General features: G+C 42.1%; 1 protein-coding gene across 3 annotated transcripts in view; it reads right to left on the bottom strand.

The window, feature by feature from the left end:
- TENM1 (teneurin transmembrane protein 1) overlaps nucleotides 1-21,235 on the bottom strand; it is a 1,265,690-nt gene that overhangs the window by 80,200 nt on the left and 1,164,255 nt on the right. For all 3 annotated transcript variants that reach the window (XM_059732824.1, XM_059732825.1, XM_059732827.1), the window contains 3 exons: nucleotides 18,433-18,576; nucleotides 10,223-10,472; nucleotides 8,621-8,641 (listed from right to left, as the gene is read on the bottom strand). In XM_059732824.1, the coding sequence (XP_059588807.1) occupies nucleotides 8,621-8,641; nucleotides 10,223-10,472; nucleotides 18,433-18,576 (415 nt within the window). The remainder of the gene's footprint in view (nucleotides 1-8,620; nucleotides 8,642-10,222; nucleotides 10,473-18,432; nucleotides 18,577-21,235) is intronic.

The following is a 21,235-nucleotide window of genomic DNA, read 5'->3' as shown; positions in this document are numbered from 1 at the left end:
GGGAGAAGAGCATTTCTGACAGTCAGCTATCCTGAAGTCTGAACTTCCAATCTTTTTCTGTGACATGCCTCAAGGCTGCTATTTTTTCAGTACATCATATTCAAATTTCTTACAGGTTTATACTCTGTTCAGATAGTTTGCTGTCATGCAGTTGAAAGAGACACTGTCAAAAAATCACACTTTTCCTCCCGAAGATATTTTACTACTGTTGCGGTGAGCACCTGAGACGAGTGTAATGCGCAGATGAGAGTTTGGAGATGTTTCTGTGTTTTGTCAGTTCCCTTATGTGTGCGGTGAAGCTGACACTGTGCTGTGTATACTTAGTTTCCCCTATTCACACAGGCCTCCTGCACCGGCAGAAGAAAAAAATATTTTGGAGAAAACATGATGTTAAATGCACTGCCTTTGCCAGGGATTCGAAAGTATGTGTGTAGCACTGATTTCTTTTAATATTTCAATATCAAACCTACTTCAACATCAAACCTTTGCCTGACTGAGGGAGATACTAGGATTTGCTGACCATTTATTAGATGGTCCTAAATCATCCGAGCAATATTACAGAACCCTGGAAAAATATTTATCAATGGCAATGTATATGAACAGATACATATCCTTTCTTTCATTTAGTCTGGTTTATGAATGCATTTGGCACTGTATTCTAATTTTATACATTCCAGCAAGGCTCAATTCAAATGTCCTATTTCCATTTATGGGGGATTTTAAGAAACCCACAATATAGTAATTTTTGATAGAGCCTGATCTTCCAAGGTGCTTAGTGAATTCCTGAATTCCCATTGACATCTAAAGGAAGAACAAGTCCTCAGCACCCCAAAGACTGGACCATAAGCTCTATTAGTCTAATTCTGGCTAATCACAAGTTTTTTATAAAAGGGAAAAGAGAGAAATGGGGGGAGAGGGCGAGAGAAAAAAGATTCTGTTAGACAGGAAATAAGGAAGAAGGGAGATACAGGGGGAGGACAGAGGACAGAGAGGATTGGTGGAATGAAGGAGGTGAGAAGGAGGGGATGAGAGAAATGTGATTCACTGCAGAATCAAAGCTGCCATTATTCTGAAGTTAATTAAACTTTTTTTTGGTTAAAAATATTAGGACTGGTCACTTGTGGGGGTTTGCAGTTGAAGTTCAAGAGCCATCTGGACTAATTAAACGCAGGGTTTTCATAAAACCCTGCTGTGGAGAAATTAACAGGGAGAATCCAAGATGTTAAATGTGCACCACTCAAGTTAAACCCACAAAGTACCAGGGGTCATTATAAACTCTCCTCTTAGTCATGCTTGTTGTCATTGGATATAATATACTAGCTCTGAGAAAATGCTTAATGCCACTTGTGGTTATAGCCTTAAATGATAAAATATGCAAAAATGTTTAATAGAAATGGAAACACCCCCCCCCTGGTCCCCCAACAAAACTATACCTGATCTTTGGGGATACATGGAATGACATCTGTAACACGGCCTGTTTTAATTAGTAATGTTAAAAATTGTCAAGTGATCTAATAAAATATTTACAGTGATTTATTTCAGAAGAAACTATTTCCTTCTCTGAGTTCTTTACCCTCTCTGAATTCAATGCCCAGATTCCAGTTCACTAGTTCCCAAACAGCTTTATTACTTGGTGTTAAAAATACTGATTACAGAGAGCCTAGGAAACTAATGGAAGCAGCCTGACCTCGTGAGGGACATACTGAGAATACCAATGTTTTTGAACGGAACAAACAAAATATGTCTAAAGGTCAGTGTGACCCAATTGGAATCGTTCTCTAGCCGTGCTCTACCGGCTTTTAAAATAAAATTAATCTTTGTGCAATTTTTGCCAGGGGTAAGGTGGGCAGAAAGGAGGAATGGACTGCCCATGATTGATGCTGATTGTATGCTATACTGTACGGAGGGAGAATGCGGTTGGATACCGTGAACGGGGCACTGTATAAGGACCTGAATACAACGTAATAGAACAGCTTCTAGAAAACGGCTACCCAAAGCACTTGGCTGAGTACTCAAAGCAGCAGCTAAAAATCCATGTCATGAATTCAGGCTCCATGTAAAGCTTTATCTTCATGAAAATGGGGCTTGGAACTTATCTGTACGATGAATTTGGTCCTTGCCTTGTATGATGTTGCTACAGAAGGAGCCCCCATGGCATAAAAGAGAGCGAAAGACTGTGAAGCAGTCTGCGTGTGCAGCCATCGAGTTCAGACGTCTCACTAGCACCACGTCTTAGATTGCTGGCATTTGTTGGTCTCTTCCATGTGGTGTCAGACTCATCTCTCTTTGGAGACTGAGGAGGGTGCTGAGGGCTGGAACTTAATGACAGTTGTTGGGGGCTATTGCAAGTTCAAGTTGCTTCCTGAGTTCCAGGTATAAGGAGTAACAGCCACTCCAGGCTACTAAATGCCACCATTTTAGCGTGAGTTGCCTTGCCCACTTTTTGCACCAGCTAATTATGGGCTGTTATCACAGGGAGGGCATACTGCAGCTACAATACTGCCTTTGCGTAGGAGGTGGCACATGCTGGGAGAAGGAATGAGCCTCACAAGAACAGGCCACAACTGCAGTCTTTACACTAGGGAAGCACACAGACTGATTGGGATCCTTTCATCTGCGAGAGACAGTGGATAGTGCAGACTATGGCGTAGATAGTTTGCATGTCTCATGTGTCTGAATAGTCTGATCTGAGCTTTGCATGATCTGTGGCAGTGGTTGCAACTGTGTGTGTCATGATTGGGTGGTTTGGGAGCTGCTTGCTTCCTGTGGGCTCTTTTCTCTTCAAGCTGTTGGAGCCAATTCCTGTCGTGGACTTTAATGCCCTGGTGGAGACGGTGACACCACTTGTTCTGATCACTTGCCAAGGTTTCCCGTTGGTCAGGATCAATTCCAAATGCCCTCATATCTCACTTGCAAGTGTCTTTGTACTGAAGCTTGGGACGTCCTGTTGTTTTTGTTCCCTCTAATAGTTCCCTGTATAGCATGTCCTTGGGTATATGTCCATCTTCCAATCTGCTCAGATGGCCTAGCCAGTACAGTAGTCTCTATTTGAGTAGGGCTGTCATACTTGGTAAATTTGCCCTTTGAAGCACTTCTGCATTGGTAACTTTATCTTGACATTTGATGTTGAGTATGCAGCATAAACAGCATAGGTGGAAGCAGGTTATGCATACGTTGTCCATGTTTCCCCACCATACACGAGAGTGCTGAGTACGCAAGCTTTGTACACTAGCATTTTGGTCTTGATGGTAAGCTTTGAGTTGTTCCATGCTGTTTTAATTAGTCTGCTGAAGGTGATGGCAGCCTTTCCGATGTGAACATTAAGTTCTTCATCCAGTGAGAGGTTGGCGGTCACTGTGGAGCCTAGGTAGCTGAACTTCTGGCTGGTTCTTGTTAAGTGTGATTGATGGATCTTGTGGAACTCCCTGTCCTAGCACGGCTGTTTTCTTTATGCTGATGGTGACAGCAAATGCCCGGCAAGCTCTTGAGAGGCGATCCATGAGTTCTTGTAGTAGGTCTTTCTTGTGGGCTACAAGGGCAGTGAACAGAAACTCCCCAATAACCACCTTTCTAATTTTAGTCTTTATCTTAATTCATGACAGGCTGAAGAGCTTCCCATCTGATCCGGTGTGAAGGTATATTCCTCCTTCCATGTCTTCAAACATGTAGTTCAGGAGTAGCGAGAAGAAGATTCCAAAGAGTGTAGGGGCAAGAACACATCCTTGCTCCACTCTGTTTCTCATCTCAAAGCTGTCTGAAGTGGACTCAAACTGAACAGTAGCTTTCATGTTGGTGTGGAAGGAATGTATAAGACTTAACAGGATTGGTGAGCATCTTATTTTTTCCAGAACTGCTTTGCTGATGGTGTCAAATGTTTTTGTTGGATCCACAAAGGTGATGCACAGTGGTCAGTTTTGCTGTCTGCACTTTTTTTGAAGTTGCCGCAGGGAAAATATCATGTCTATGGTTTATCATCCAGCCCTGAATCCACACTGAGATTCACGGTAAATATGACTCACCAGCTGTTGTAGATGCACCAAGATGATTCTTGTGAAAGCTTTTCCTGCTGTACTAAGTTGCAAGATACCGCTGTAGTTGTTGCAGTCACTCTTATCTCCTTTATTTTTATACAGAGTGACAATGTTTGCATCACGCATGTCTTGTGGTACCTCACCCTCTTTCCAGCTTTTGAGTAGCAGTTGATGAAATAGGTTTCCTTTCCTGGACTTGAGAATTTCCATTGGGATGCCATCTTTTCCAGAAGTCTTGCCATTTGATAATAAATCAATGGCATTACTTAACTCTTCTACAGTGGGCTCCACATCTAACCCTAGCATGACCTGTAGAGTTGGCAGGTTCAGTGATTCACTGGTAATGTTTCTTTCTTGTAAGTATAGCTCTGAGTAGTGTTCAGTCCAAAAAGACATCTGCTTGTTTCTATCTGTAATGGCTTCACCACTGCACAACTTGAGAGGAGCAACCTTGTTGATAGTAGGGCCTACAGCTTTCTTCAGACCATTGCACATGACTTTTAGTTTCCTGTGTCTGAGGCTGTCTGTATCTCATCACAGAGCTTAGTCTAGTACTGATTTGCACAGTGTCTGGTTGCTCTCTGTACCTCATTTTTTGCTTGTTGAAGTCTTGCATTGGTGCTCTCAATTGGCTTCTTGCTGTGTTTCGGATAGGCTGTGTTCTTGATGTTGACAAGAGGTAATAGTTTTTCTGTATTTTCCTCATACAGTTCATATCGAATGGTCTCTTTTCCCCAAATGTAGCTTTAGCTGTTTCATGGATTGCAGTTCTTAAACCTTCCCAAATTTCCTCTGTTCTTTTATACTGACTTCCCAAACATGCTGAGTTTGAAAGCTTTCACAAACTCTTAGCACTTACTCTGATTCTTGGTGTTAGTGGTATTGATTCTGGATTTGCTCCTAGGTTTTGCTCCATGTAGTTTCTTGGCTGTAATATTCACTTTGCTAATGATCAAGGAGTGGACGGTGTCAGAACTGGCACTGTGGAACGTGCGGGTCTTCTGCATTGAAGGTAAATCTTTCCTCCTGACAATAACAAGGTCTAACTGGTGCCAGCGACCTGATCGTGGATGTTGCCATGACACTGGTGATTTTTTCCAGCAAGATAAGAATTGGTAATGCACAATTGCTTTTGGGCACAGAATTCAAGAAATCATTGGCCATTTTCATTTATCTTACCAATGCTAAACATCTTGGCAATCTGGCCATGAGTTGTTGCTTGCACTGACTCTTGCATTAAAATCTCCAAGGAGGAACAGTCGCTCGGTTGATGGTATTCCTTTGACAACTTGGTGCAGTGTCATAAAATGTATCCTTCTCCTAAGGGACGGAGTTGAGTGTTGGTGCATAAGCACTGATGATGTTCGCAAAGCTGATGATTGTCTGAAGTCTAAGTTGGATGATGCGCTCTGACTCTCTAATGGGTGTTTCTATAAGCTTTACCACCTCGTTGCTCGCAGTGAAGCTGATGCTGTGCAGACTATTTTCTTTAGTAGTTTTACCTTTCCAAAAGAAGCTATAATTGGCCTCTTGGATGGAACCAGCATCTGCAAGTCGTGTTTCCTAGAGCACTGCAATGTCAACATTGAGTTGTACAGCTTGCAGTCAATCAAGACTGACTTCTGTATGCTGCTTATCTACTGTAGGTCATCATAGTCTGTCAGGCCTAGACACATGATCTTGATGTTCCAGCTTCCAAGCCAGAAGGTTCTTGATTTCTCGTTTTTGCCAGGTGCAAGTTTTTTGTCTGCTTTTATGCTCTTGGCCTAGTCCCATGTACCCAATGAGATAGACAGACGGTAGTGGGTCAGCACCTAACTGTCCAGTGGCTGCCTGGCATTATGGCGGGCGGTAGCTGACTAGTGGAATGCGATGATTCCTTATGCTCAAAGGTGATCCATGAAGCCCTGCTCTATGCCAATCAAGTGAAAGTTTATAACCCATAACTGCCACCTTCCGTATTGTGTCCATTCTGCCAGCAAGGATATGTCCTCTCCATGTGCTGTGGCTGCAATAGCCTGGGCAGTTGATATGGAGATGCTGCTTTGCCCATGTATCAGCACCTCCCTCTTGGCTATACTGGTTTGGTCCAAAGGAAAGGCGGGAGTTGATACTTTTGGAACTAGCTATGCTGCTGGAGTTGCCAGTGCAGAGGAGGTCTGCCATCTTCCTGCCTTTTGGGGCTCCACTACTAGACTGGTTGCCAGCCACGGCTGAAGAGCCCAATCTGCCCTGTGTGGATGCCGTTGGCAAAATCACTGAGCGATTATGCTCATCTACCTTTTGATGGCATTTCCTTCATCAAGGGTTCCACTACCTTCCTTAGGCGCTCATCCACCTGAAGCTGTTAGTGCTTCCTGAGGTTGCCAGGTTAATTAACCACCACCCAGCACTTGGCGTTGAGTAGTATAGGTTTACTGCTTATGGTCATGACGGTAGCAGGTTTTCAATCTTGACCTGACCACAGACTACCTTCTTTCTGCTCTAAGAGATGCAAACCAGTCCAGAATGGGGGCAGAAGAGGCAGGGCACAGTCCTGTTCTTCCTGAACTAGCTAGAAGGGTCTGGCTGAGCATCCTCAGACGCTGTATAAGGGCTTTCCCTGCACTTTATGGCATTCCCAGAGGTCTCCAATGGAGCCTATGGACTCCTCCATCCCATCCCCAGACAGGGTCCGCCTGCAGGTTACCCAAACTGTGGCAAAAGGTATAACAGGCGCTACTCCTGCAAGACCAATCTACAACTGTGGAAGCACTCTGTGTTCCTCTGTCCTCCTTGGGAAGAAGGCACATTCATACCCTTCTCTAATGTGGCTTTGGCTTTTAAAGCCTCAGCAGAGCTGTGTGCAATGAAGACTGGTAACAGCTTTTCCATAACCACAATACCTTTTACTTGCTCCAAGTGATGTGCTCCAATTTACCACAGATCACTTCATTTAAGTTAGTAAGACTAATGTAACTTGGCAAATAGGCAATTAATACTTGCAATTAATAGTCTACAGCACTTTAGGGGGAAGTAATCTGACAAGTAACTTAACTAATGTTTAAGCCTATGTAGGCAAGCTAGCAGGTTTCTGTTTTACTGAACTGACATTGAGAAAGTTGTCTTTCATAAACTGAAGCAAAAATTAAGAACCTTGATTAATGCCATTTTGTTGACAATTGGCATTCCAGAGCAAACCAATTCAATTTTCTTCTTTTCAACTTCATGTAATTTAGAACAAATTTGACCAGTTTATCTCAGAAGCAAAATTGAAACGATCATTAAAACAAACCATGGAAATGCATGCCATCAGCTACTGTAATATCTTCCCATTAGCTTTTTGTTGCAAAATGCATGAAAGATTATATTTTTGATAAGGAGGCTGGCAAATAAACTCTCATTCAGTAATAATATTGTGGCTAAAGTCAAATAATTGATGATGATGGTGTCAGCCCTCAAAACAAAATGTGCTGTACATTTGGTTTAGTCTGTTCTGGGATTTTCTCTGTGTTGTCACACAGCCATCAAAATAGGATGCCTCCATCCTGCCTTATCTACTCATTTAATTAATCTGTCAGGAGAGGGAGGAGCTTGTTTCTTAGACTCTAAGGAAAGCGTAAGAAGCCCTGGTAGCCTGTTGTTCTCTGTTCTTCCTAACCCTTTTAATGTCATGTACTGGCTAGATTGATCCAGCTGACACTCAGCTATCTAGAGTCTGTCTCTTCCCCCATGCAGGGTTATGCTTAGGCTGTGATTCTGCTGTGAGAAAGAGAACAAGGCTTTCTTGCACTTCTTAATACAAGGAAGGGGGTAGAGTGGGGAAGAAAGGGAAGAACTTTTCGGCATCTACTTTTTTGCCCACCTCTCTCACTACCTGTTGTGTGGAGTGGCCAACAGGCCCCATGGTAAGGAATGAGCTGCTCTTAAAAGTGGGAAGTAACATTCCTCCTCCCCAGGGCCATGTGAAAGCAGAAAAGGAGCTGTGACTTGCCAAGTCACAATTCTGTCACTGTTCCTTGACCAGTTCTGCTTTGCCCTGGCAGACCACATTTACAGTTGACCAAGTGTATATAAAATATACGAGGATGTTTCAGAAATTAACAGCAATTTTGAAATAAAACCACTTGGTGTGCAATGCAGTTAGTGGACCACATCACTTTTCTAGATAGTCATGAATGATGGGGGTCATTTGACAAAGCTGCTGTCAGTGTTCTTGCTGCTGTACAGTTTCCCACTTTGTCACAGACCTACAACACGGGCAGCTGTTTTATCCTTAGTTTCTGAAACACGCTTGTAGATCAAAATGAATAGGACAGATATTAATGAAATAACAAGGTCACCTTTAACAAATACTCTTAACCCTTGCTCTTACACTTAGGTTCTGTTCTGTGCCCTGGTGATTAGCAAACTGAGGGTCCTGTAGGTCTGGAGAGGTGCTCCACCTCTACACCCCCCTAAAGCAAACACAGCTGAGATTGATCTATATTCACATTGGTTAAAGGTACAGTGCTTCTGTAAACCTGTACCGAACCCCGCTCCTCCCTTTGCTTAGGTTTGTTCTTTTAAAGCAGGGGCATGTATACACAATAGTACCAGATTTTACTTACCTATGCCTTGTATCTCTGTTCCTAATATGACAGTTCAGGAGCCGGAAAAAAAGCAAAACAACACACATCAGTTGGCAACATTGACCAAAACCCATACCAACCACCTCTGCCTATGACACACACACACACACACACACACACACACACACACACACACACACACACACACCCCCAGACTTATTCACTTTGTACAGCCCACCAATGCACCATGCAGGAATCAAGGAAAGCAGTCGAGTCATTCAGCATCCCACCACCACTTTATCCATCGTTTCTCTCACTCCAATTTAGCTGCTTCTTTTCCACTGCCCACAGCTCACAGAACTCCTCCTCCCAAACAATTTATGTGCAGTCTTAGCTCTAATCATGCTAGTTGGAAGTCCAGCCGTGTGTTCGGATATGCAATAAAGGTTTGGTGGGGTATAAATTACATGGGACATGGTGCCCTGGTGTAGTTTGGTACTTGCATGAGTAAAGGCTTAATCCTAAAAAGTGAGTGGTCCTACTGTTTCCAGTACAGATTAGTGGCTTTTCAGAGAAAGGAACTCTAATTGAGATAAGAGGGTGTAAACAGCGCAGTGTGTAAATAGCAACTGTGAGAAAAGATTTACTGTAATATTTTGGGGGCCAGGACCATTTTGTTCCTCCCAAGAGTAAAACTGGGTGCAGTGTCCATGGCAGGGGCAGGCATATCGAGTACAGTGGTGCACAGTCTTACGGCATCATGGGCCAAATGAGCAATGTGGGGTCTGTGGGTGCAATCCAGCATACTGAATCTGGCCATGTACCAGCTGACCCTGCGTGCTGGCCCAACCCCACACCTGTGTGATCTAGAGCACAGGGCCATGTTATCCTGCCTGTGGGGCTTCCTATGGGTCAGGAAATTCGACAGCAGAGGAATGGCAATTAGCCTGTGGAGATCTCTACTACTGCTGGATGACAACTTCACAGACTGGAGTTTGAGCACCACTGGTATAGCAGGGTAGGTATAGGACAGTAGCCTTTTGGTGGCAGAATACTCCCTGGATCGAGAGACTTTTGTTTTGAATGCCTGTGACCTGCATATGTCTTAAGATCCACCCAGCTTTAATTTGCTGGGTTTCTAAGAAAGGCTGGGAAACAACTGAACTGGATCTGCATACTTCTGCACTCAATCTGCCCTTAACAGTAAGCACCAATGCTCTGTGAGCTCTGACCATATCTGAGTCTGTTACTCTGTTGAACTCTTTCATCTTAGGTAGTTAAATCGATTTAAAGGAAAAAAATGCTTTAAAATCTTACTCTACCTTGAAAAATGTATATGAAAAATATATGGGGGGAGAGGATTAAGTGTGTCCAGTTTACACCTTTTTAACTAATTACACAATTAAGAAGATGTAACATAAGCACCCCTGCTTCACTTAACTGACCACCTTAAAGTAACCTTAAGGTTTCAGGTATATGTTGTTTGATATTAAATAAGAAAGACACATCTTTTCTAGGCAGCTAAATTTGGCTGATCCCTCAGGCCACTTAAAAATATTTCATTGAATTTCTCATAGCAGTATCATATTCATGATAATAAATCTGACCACCAACCAATCAATGAAATCAATGATTTCTTACCGTAGTTCTAAAATGCTAATGGAATTTCCTGAGGGAAATATCCGTCTGACAAAATTGAAGTCTCCAATATATACACTGCCATCAGGGCCAGAAGCCATAGCAACTGGGGCAAAGAGTTTGTTGTTGAGAGCAAGGCCATTGCAATTGGAGCAAGAGACACTTCTTTGGTGTCCGTTACCCATGACAGTTGAGATAACAGGGGGCTGTTGGGAAATGAACATGTTTTCACCATTTCCTTTGTGTACAATGCCTAGATGGGAGAAAAGAGAAGGTTGAAGACAGAAAGGAGTCATAATAAAAAAGCAAATATTAGTTGTCATACATTAATTTTGCTCAGTTTTTGCGCTCAGCTCTGTTTTGCTCTCATTGTGCCGCAAAAAAATAAGCAGAGCTGGCAAAGAGAAGACTTGTTCTACCTACACATTCTGAAACCACGGGTGTAAGTTCCTGGCTTGTTATAATGCTGAAATGAAAATCAGCTGGCAGGGACAAATGCAGCAGTTATAGCATTCTTCAACTTCCCTGTGTATTTAGCAGTGCTGTTGAAAAGCTCTTCATTGGAAAGGAGAAGTACGATCAGTTCTTTTAAAGAGTTAAGGACAAAATTCTAAGAACCGACTTCCAATTCTAAACAGCCCCTGCTCGAGCTCAACGAGCGTCTTGTTTGGGTAGTGGTTAGTGACTATTTTAAGGTCTGCGATCATGATTAGAGCGCATGGTTAGTTAACACTCTAACAAATTGACTGTTAATTGCAGCGGTATCTAATTTCTTGGGGATTACTATTTAAATATTCATTTTATTCATAAATTTTTATTAGCCAGCACAGGAATTTCTTAGACACTTTGAATATTTAATTAAGGGAGATTAATAGCAGGACTACTCTGCATTTTTCAGAAAGGGGCATTGAACTGCAGTGTACAATCAATATTCAAATGCAAGCCGCTGATAATGTATAAAACTGGTGGTGGCTGCAGTACAGCTGAGTTAAGAATAGAAGAGGAATTCTGATCAGCAATGGAATTTCTCACCAATGAAAATACAATATGCTCTGCCATAAAATAGAAAACAGCTTTTCAACTTGTCAGTATTTCAGCACTGAGCAGTAGGACATATCATTCAAAAATCTTTCCGATTATTAGGTTGGTAATATCAGATCTAGTACTAACATCTATTTTCTCAGGTAGATATCCTTTTTTTTTTATAACCACATAGCAATATAGTTAACAATTACCCTCAAAAATGACATGTTATTACTATACTCATGGCAATTTTAAAACTGAAGAGAGGTATGCTGCAGAAGTCTTCCAAGACCGCAAGTTCCAAATCCCTTGATTCTATTAGAAAGCCCAGCACTCTACCAAATAAGAAGTGTGATTAAGGAAATAAAACACAGGAGAATATAGTTTTTGATTACATTGACAATTGATAGCTGTGCTTCATAGGAGACACTGTGCCACTGGCATATTAACGTCCCAGGTTAAAGCCAGAACAATAAAAGAAATGCGCAAAACCCCTTTGTATTGCACCATGTTCAGCTTTTGAAAAAACATCGTGCTGAAAGGTTCCTTTGTTGCTATTGTCACAAGAATATATGTTTCATCCAACTAAGCATAATTCCATTCCATGATACCACAGCATTCAATCTTGCTCCAGCTATTAACAACACTTTCTCGGCAGTATAACTTTAGGAAATGCATTGCTCATGTTACAGCTTCCTACCACCTCACACCACAACCCACCGCAATCAATCTACTTGCTATGTAAAATGAACCATAGACACAACTCACCCATTGCCCTGATTCTGAACTGAATACCAGTCTAACATTGATGTAACTCCATCCACTTCTTAATTTAAACAGCATAGGGAATTATGCATTAAGAGACATAGGGTGTGTCTACATGTGTGCATTTACTGCACAGTAACCAAAATTACTGCACAGTATGGGCACACATCTACATGTGCACACCCATACCGTGCAGTAAATATGGTGACTTATGCTGACTTGAGTGTAAATTTAATAACGCCCTACTGTTCAATAATGGGTGTGTGAGAACTGACTTGGATCTAACCTTAGTCTCAAGTCAGTCCATGGGCAGTGTTAATGTGATTTAACACCTGCACATGTTGACGTCGGCCTATTCCTGCTAACTGTGCAGTAAATTTAAGCTGGTGTAAATGCACATGTAGACATGCCCACATTCAACTACTTTAGAGTCTCCTTAAATGTTGACACAGTTGCAACTGTAGCAATCCTATAGTCCTTGTCTAGAAGTTATTTTGCAGTTTGTAAAGAAGTTTGAAATGGAAATTCCCCTTGGAGCCTAGTGGGTGGTACCTTATACAGCTTTCAAAGGGGAAACTTTTCAAATTTATTGATGAACAACAAGGGACAAGATATGTATTTCTCTTTGGAGTTTAGACTCAGCATAGAAGAGGACCTTGGATATATACCAACATAATCAATGGAAATTTATTTCTTTCCCCCACCCTGTAAAACCATTTTCCTGACAGGAGATGTTGGCCTTTGTCTGAGGCTCACTATGGAAAGACACTCTCTCATCTGTCTCATACAAACACCAATATATAATTAGGACTCCAGAGAGTTTGCCTGGCTTTTAAAAAATTTAAGCATGTGCTTAGTTTTAAGCATGTGAGTAGTCGCTTTGATTTCAATCAGTATGTTGCTGGATCGGGGCCAGAGCTACTGTATCTGTAACTTCAAAGAATAAAGTCCCTTTAAAATGGAAAAAGAACACTTTCAATATACTTGCCCATCTAAAGAATAATCCACTTCAAAGGAAATACTGGTTATTCATTCATATTCATCAGCTAGCTGGACAGTTCAACAGTACTTCATGCATTCAGGAGCTAATATGCAAGTATGTGTGTTCTCTAAATACAAAAGCCAGATTGGTCTCTTAGGTACTTCCAGCTCAGGCTTCAATATCCTTAAATATTAGACACCTGGCTCTGGGGAGTAATTCAAAGAAATGGGATTAATGACCTTGATTCCCTATACAGTCACTGGGGGAAATTAAGTATCTCTGAGGGGCAATTCAGACACCAGACATTGACTAGGGAACAGGAAATGCTGAGCGTATGTCAGAACTTCCATCCTTCCTGGGAGACAGGGCTGCAAGTAAAATGCCTTTATCCACAGGATCCAGGGCCTTCTGAGGAGACCTAATGATAGTGATGTCTACCCTCCCTGTAATAACCTAGTGCTTACAGCACCTCAGTCAGGAAATAGGAGACTTAGGTTGCATATACACTTTCAAATAATATGGGAGAATTCTCTCAGGTTTGTTCTCTTGGTAGAAAAACTTACCCAGAGCTGCACATACAGGCAGTTGAATGCTGAGCCCCTGAAGAATGGAGAGCTTGCAATGCTGACACTGTGCATTTCAACTCAGCATGCTCTGCAAACTCCCTTAGTCTGCCTGGTGGCAGGTGGCAACAGTGCATAGGGCAGCCCTGATTGGCTAACCCAGACTGCCCATGGTCAGCCTGCGTTTCTTTCCAGCACAGTGTAGGGACTGTGAAGGGGTCATGTTCTGCTCCCTGCTGGAGCGGTGGAGGCCAATGAGTGACCCACTGTCTCCTGAGGCATGGAGATGGACGCTGGAGGACTTTATTCTTTTCTGAGAAAAGCTACAGCACATACAGATATTTAATTCTAGTTGTTCCCAGGTTATTTTTCTCCTGAAGCAGCCATTTTTACTCTGGGAGAAAAAGCCTCAACATCTGTACACTCATGGTTTATCCTGGGAGAGCAGCAGCTATAGGTTATAGGACAGTTTGGCTGGGAACAACCCATATTATTTAAGTGGGGCCACTTTGTAGATATAGAGTCTGACTCCTTGGCTTCAAGATTAGAATGCTTAGCTGTCAGAGGAGGAGACTACGCCCTACACTGCTCATGCATTTTCTCTCAGTCATAGAAATAATCATAAGAACAGGGAAGGAACAGCAGAAAGTCTGCTGGGGGAGAAGACTTTATTGATGGAAATCGACTGCAAACTCCGTATCACAATACAACTGATTAAACTAATGTTAGGGTAAAATGAAAGTTAACAAAAACCATTCAAAATAAAGAATAGAAAAACTTTACATTTGAATTGTGTTCCTGATGCTATTCCTACAGTTGATCCAGTGGCAGCATTTCAAAAAGGAAATAAATGTATGGCCTCTGAAAATAATTGCAAGAAATTCATATTTGAGATGGCTGTTCTACCATCATGCTTTCAGCTCCTCTCAAACTGGCACAGAACATAAACCTCAAATTTATTTTTTCTGTCTTTAGGCTTGACTCACAACCTTACCCTTATTTACACGTCTGGGTTGCATAGATGAAATTGAAGAGATTTTCTTAACCTTTTGGCTAAGACCAAGTAGTAGTCTATTATTTATTCTTGACCTTTTGGTAATGGAGTTGAATATCTGGTTTATCATTTATTTGTGGGGCTATTTTCTACTAAGTTAGATGGATAATTGCTATGTTTAATTATTTTTCCATCTTGGACTCCTCAAGCATTTGTTCTTACTTTAGAGTGCTATGGGCCCACTCTAAAGCTCACTGAAGTCAATGGGACTCTTCAGTGATTTTACTTGGTTTTAGATCACGTCTTATAACCCCAATTCAAGAAGGCACCTATGTATATGCCTAACTTTAAACATATGAGTAGACAAATTAACTTCAAGGAACAACATGTACTCTATGCCTCCCAGGACTGCATACTTGGAAAGGGAAAGGTGAATAACAGTTTACCCTGATTTAAATCTTAATCTTTCCCAGTTTGTGCATGTATGTTAGGTGGGAATGTTAGATAACAAATACTTAAAGACTGCATAAAATTAAAATCCCTTCTTAAGTGTGTTAGATGGATATTTATTCACCTCTACTTACATAAAAATATTGAGTGCTTGCTTATATTTTTTTTAAAAGGCAGGATGAATAAGCTGAACAGGACTCCTGTAATGCTTAGGTGTTCGTAGCAAGCAACGTAGCTAAACTCTAGGTTGCTGCTCTGTTGTGAGGCCCCTTTAAGACAGTGGTGGGATGCAAAATAGAGAGAGACAGGGATATGTTACTTTCAGTTTCCATGATAAGGAACCACTGGTCTATTTCTGGAAATGTTTTAAGCAGTAAACATGGTCAAAGAAGGATTGGATTGAAAGGGAAATACATGTAAGATCCAATGTGTGCATAAAGACCCAATGGAAATAAGGAGACAAAACAAAGCCCCTGAGAAGAGGTGCAATACAGCAACGCAGGATCCTTTTGAGCTGATTGTTATTCGATTCTGCTCCACCTGATCACTAACGTAACTAAAAGTGAGAAAGTATTATGCTATAGTCCTATTAAAGAGAGCTGGTTCAATTAATTAAACTTGCAAAATGGGTTTGGACTGTGTCCTTCCCCCAGCTGGGAGAGGAAGACTCCTTTCCCCAGGGAAAACATAGGTATAAGAGTTAATGACAATCAACATTTTTACTTAATCAAATCACAAGGGCTTCTCAGGGATAGTACTAACAGGAATATTTAGAAGCGGCTGCATCCTTTTGAAGTAAGTGTAGCATGAAAATTCAGGTGCATTAAACTAGGCCTCCGCACGCATCTGGATGTGTGCCTGTCGGCAGTAAATCTGCTCCTGACAGGAGCAGTTCAGTTTAGGGCTCTGCCCCCCCTGCAGCAGCCAGGGGGAGTTCCTGGGTGCCAGCCTCAGACTTACAGGGGGCACAGGGGCTGGTCCTGATCTTCGTGGGGCAGGGGAGAGCTGCCTGGGGTACCAGGCAGTTGCCTCCCAGCGACATGGAGATGGGGACACTCCCTCCAGCTACATGGAGGTTGGGACCTGTCCTGATCTCCATGTGTCTGGAAGAGAGCTGTCCCAGCTTGGTGGGATGGGGTAGAGGCTATCCACAGGGCAAGAGCTGCCTTCCAGCCAGGTGGAGATTGGGACCCATCCTGATCTCCATGTGGCTGGGAGGCACCATCCCACCGAGCCTGGGCAGCTCTCCCCACCCCCTGTGGCCCTCTGCAATCTGCTCCCGGTCAGGGTCTACACATTCACTTTGGCACATTAGTTTAATGCACTGATTTCTAGTACCTTTATCTACAGGTACTAGAAAATGGCACATTAGACTAATCTACTATGCAGTAATTGCTGTGTATGTGTAGACACTGATGCTTCACTGTGCATTACATAAAAGCATCTCATGTAGATACACCCACTGTGTAGCCTAGAGATACCCCCAGCTTTAAATGATCTAGCTTTGATATTGGAAGGAATCTAGCCACAGCAGAAGCTTGAAGCAGTCTGTGCACTGCAGCTTGGACTGCCTAAGCTAGCCTGATTAAAGCTAGCTTGGGTGCCTGTACTCTGAAGTATAGCCAGTTGTCTTATACTGTCTCTGGGAGCTGCCGCTAGAAGAATTTATCACCACGTACTCTGTGCTTGTTGCTGAAAGGCATAATTTAGCCCCAAATGTTTAGCCCTTGGGTCCTATCTTGACATTTACAAAGCCTCTTAGAAACATTTTAGTGCGAAAAACAATGGGAATCATTACAATCGGTATGAAGCCTGCACATCCATATAAATTGGTGTTTTTTGCCAATAACTGAGTCTTGAAATTAAGCTATGTCAGTGGTAAATTGGCACTAAAAAGTAGACTGTGTGGCTCACAGTTGGGGGCTGGGCTGCCTGAGGTCAGATTCCTCTTTGTGTTAAATGTCAATAGCTGGCATTTAAGAAAGACAATCCATACTAACCAATAATGTGGGGCTGAAAGACCCGCTGTTTAAAATGTCAAACTATTTCAAATCAAAACAAAAATCTGGATAATTTACAAACTAAATCTGACCTTTTGTATATGGAATATTTATACTGTACTCATATACCGGACAACAGAATTTATAAAAGAAGTTGACGGCTTTATATCAGTGTAGGAATCCGGCTAACAGTCGTTTGCAGTTGGAAATAGATTTTAGTGGAGAGAAGCTCACCTGATTTAAACTTTGGGGAGCTATGTTGAAAATACTGTGCAAACTTATGCTTACTTAAGGATCTGACACTAGGTTTTTCACCATTTTTCCTGCATCTCCATTATCTGCCTATCTACATACCTATATATTCCAGCTGCTGAAATTTACTATAACATGCATTCACTTCATAGTTTAAATGCACTGAGGGTATGTCTTCGTGGTCTAATGGCAGTACCTTTAAGTACATGGTGGGTGACAGTACCAATTCCATCACCTCTGAGTGCCAGATGGACACAGCTACCATGCTTCCAGCTTAGGGGACAGCTAGTGTGGAGGACTGTGGGTGGCATATCTAATGGTGCCAATGCTGAGTATGGTAAGTTCACTATCTAGATTTATCCCATGGGCTCCTACTTATAGTTACTGGGGGAAGGGGGGATAAGAACAAAATGTTAACAACCTGAAAACAGATTAATGCCTTGAGAAATTTTAAGCAGAAATCACATTAGGGAAATAAAATGATTCAGTGGATTGTTTTGCTCAGCGCTGGTGACTGCTGCTGGACTTCTAGCCTGAACTGTAACCTAGCCAAAGGACAACATATGGGCAGGTATGTAAGCTTCTACACAGTCTTTGAACTATACTTTAGAAACACCATATCTACACGCAAGTAGCTGGCTTGGTTTTCCTAACCATTAGATTCTCCGCTTCCCTGATGTGACTGCCAATAATGGTACCAGTTGAAGCCAGTTCTGTGGTGAGTACGTCCAATGAGATGATGATGTGTTGTAAAATTGTTTCACAGAGACCAACAAACTACAACAACGGACAATCCCCACTGCCCAATACTGGATTCAAACCACGAGCTTCTCACAGAATATTAGAAAAGTAGGGCTGGAAGGGTACTTCAGGAAATCATCTAGTCTCCCAAAAAGACATGGCCTACGTGGGGACTGAACCCTTGAGCTTAGCATTATGAACAGCATACTTTAATTAACTGAGCCAACCAAGCCTTCCTGCGCAAATACACTCTAATCATTTAGCTAATTTTAGTATCTTAATGCTTTTATGTCTTTCAGCTGGGGTCCAGTGTACAGGTCCTTTATAAAGGGAATTTGCCATTCCTATTAGAACAATACATTAACAACGAGCACCTAACTCCTCATTGTTATTCTGCAAACACATGCCTCTCCAAATGTCTGATCAGTAAAGAAGGAACTTACCGCTTTGTGGATTCAATATATGGTGTTTGTTTATGGCCCAGCCTCCCAGATTCGAAGCATCCATCTCAAAACCCTGAAGGATTACTGTCCTTTTTTCCCAGAGAATAAAATCAGGGCATGTTTCATATTCATATCCTACTGACACTGAAAACAAATCATTAATGAAATGTCAGACTATTTTTCTAATTACAAACTTTTCTAACAATCTAATTTTCAGTTACTTATATGTATTTTTACAGCTCAGTTACACATATGCATATAATTTTCTTAGTGTGGATCCAGAATTGCTCAGTTACAGCATCTTTCTTAAATGGCTGAGCTACAGCTTACTGAGGAAAGTGTTGTTCAAGCAAAGGGTTGGGCATTCAAATCCACTAATCTCATGCTTTTCCTTTTTAATTCAGGTGAAAATTGAATTAGCTGATTTAACGAGCTTAAATTAATTGAAACACTTCCCCCCAACCCCAGAACACGTGTAAAACATTCTTGAATGCTTGAAACACTTCATTTGAAAAAAGGTATGTTTTTACATTTTACAACAATTCCTTCTTTTTTCTTCTAAAGCTTGTTGCTGGATTTGATCCAAATTCACTACCTGCTTTGGTTTCCCCAAAACTCCACTGTTTTATTGAAATTATCTGTCAAAATTCTGCCCGGCTCTACTGGGGAAGCATGTGATATGATGGCTTGTTTGTAAGATAAATGTTTTATTCAAATCTAACAGACTGCTCCTTCTACTGTACGCAGAGCTTCCCCATTAGTTTAGCCGAGAGAAGCCTCTGATTCTCCTGAAGTCCCATTCCCCTGAAACCTGTTAATGTTGTTGTATGTTTAAAACTTTATAGGCCTCAATCATTATACTGTGTGCTCTGCAGCTGGCTCCTCTATCCCTTGCAGTCAGAAGAGGCCCCAGGGCTAGAGCAGAGCTGCTGTTGTAGAACGGCCTTTTTCTCTATCTGCAATTCTAGCGCAGAACTGATGATTTCTTCCAAAAATTCTGGTAGTGGGCTTAGTCATTAAGAGTCAATAACAGAACAAGCTAGATGTTAAAGTACAAGGGAATCAAAAAGCAGGTTGTTAGTATGAAGCAGCATTGCTGATGACTTGTACCCCATCCTACAGCATCTCTATTTCAGTTAAGCACTCTGCAAGTTCAGCCCACGGTCAGACGTGTATTATCCAACCCACTAAAGATAAGTTTAGCAGATGTCACCCACAATCCTAGTAAATGCATCATTATGGACCCATGGGGCAGAATGGCTTCTGGTGTAGAAGTCAACAGAGATATGATAAATTATACCAGCTAAGAATCTGTACCCACGGCTCTCCAATGGTGCACATCCTCAGATTATGCTATGACGTTGCTGCTGCTCCTTTTTGCCATCATGTGTCATTCCTGAATTCCCAAATGCTCTTGAAAGTTCATAACCCCCTTTCATAACAGTTTCACTGTTGTCTCATCTCATTCCTGTTGTAGGCAATAAACTCTTGGCCCTTCCCTGTCAGTGAGTAGTACTTGGATGACCCCCTGAACGCGCTAACTTTAACTGTCTACATGAATGAGCAACTTGCCTCAACTCCATTTTATTTCTCAGGATCAGAAAGAATCTTTCCAGATCAAATTCTACACAGAAAGGAGGAATGTATCATCATTTTAAATCCTCCGAGGTATTCACATTTCACTCTTGAGGCTTCTTGCTTAAGGCTGCTTTCCAGGCAAAATAATTATGAAATAGTGAATCGGCCACAAAAACCATTGGAAATAAAGTATCTGTTTTTCTGCCAAGCATTACCAGATACAAATATTATGATTTCTATCACCATTACCCCATAATGGGTGCATCTACCCATGCAATTAAGGATGAGCAATAAATTCCAGCGCAGTTTGTGCTGGAGTCAACTGCTCTTGGGCATGTCTACATGTGCGCCTGGGACTGCAGCACTTTGAGCTGGAGTGGAGCAGCCCTGGGCTGGCACGGGGTCTGCAGGTGGCATTGGGCAGTGAAAGGTGCTGCCTGGGGCATGAAGGTGCTGAAGTGCAGGGCTAGGCAGCAGGCAGCCCCTGTACCTTAGCATCCTCATGCCACAACCAACCTGTCACAGTCTACACGTGTGTTTCAGTGCATGTAAGTAGTCCGCTATAAGACAGTATTATCCCCAACAATACTATCTTGTGGCAGAGTTAATTAATTTACTGTGCCCCAATACTGGCACATATGTAGATGGTGACACTTTACTGCAGAGCTAATTGGCCAACTCTGCAGTAAAGTGCCTGTATAGAGGCACTCAATAATATAATCTTTAATAATAAACATGCCTTGTTTGGGGGGTTCTGCATGTGAAAATCAGGTTACCAATCAGAGACATTCCCCAGCAGGCAGCATCCTGTTTACAAAGTGGCTGAGAGATCATTCTCTGGAACAGGGAACCATTAGGTGCAACGTATTTGAAAACTCAGATCCCTGCCAACTGTAAAGGCTGCCTCAGAGCTGGTCTCAAAAGGGTGATTAAACAGTGTACCAAGTGCCTACTTCTTTCCCGTAAAATTAATTGGAAGAATCAAGGTTAAATAGTTTTGGGGGCTGAAATATCCAGAGGCATAACAGGGAATAAGAACATATGCATCTCATAACAGGGTTTACTAGGACCTCAAGTCCAGGTATGCAGCAGTAAGTGGGACTACTTGTCAGCCAACTCCTTTCCCAGGAGGTAGGGAGCAGTTAAAGACAGCCAGGCAACAGCTGCACATTATCTTTGCTTGGGGCCTGGAACAGCTGAGCGAGCATGGGGCACCAGCTCTGCT

The sequence above is a fragment of the Alligator mississippiensis genome, chromosome 8 (assembly GCF_030867095.1).
Source record: "Alligator mississippiensis isolate rAllMis1 chromosome 8, rAllMis1, whole genome shotgun sequence".
Classification (NCBI taxonomy): domain Eukaryota; kingdom Metazoa; phylum Chordata; order Crocodylia; family Alligatoridae; genus Alligator; species Alligator mississippiensis.
This window is presented reverse-complemented; position numbering and strand designations above follow the sequence as displayed.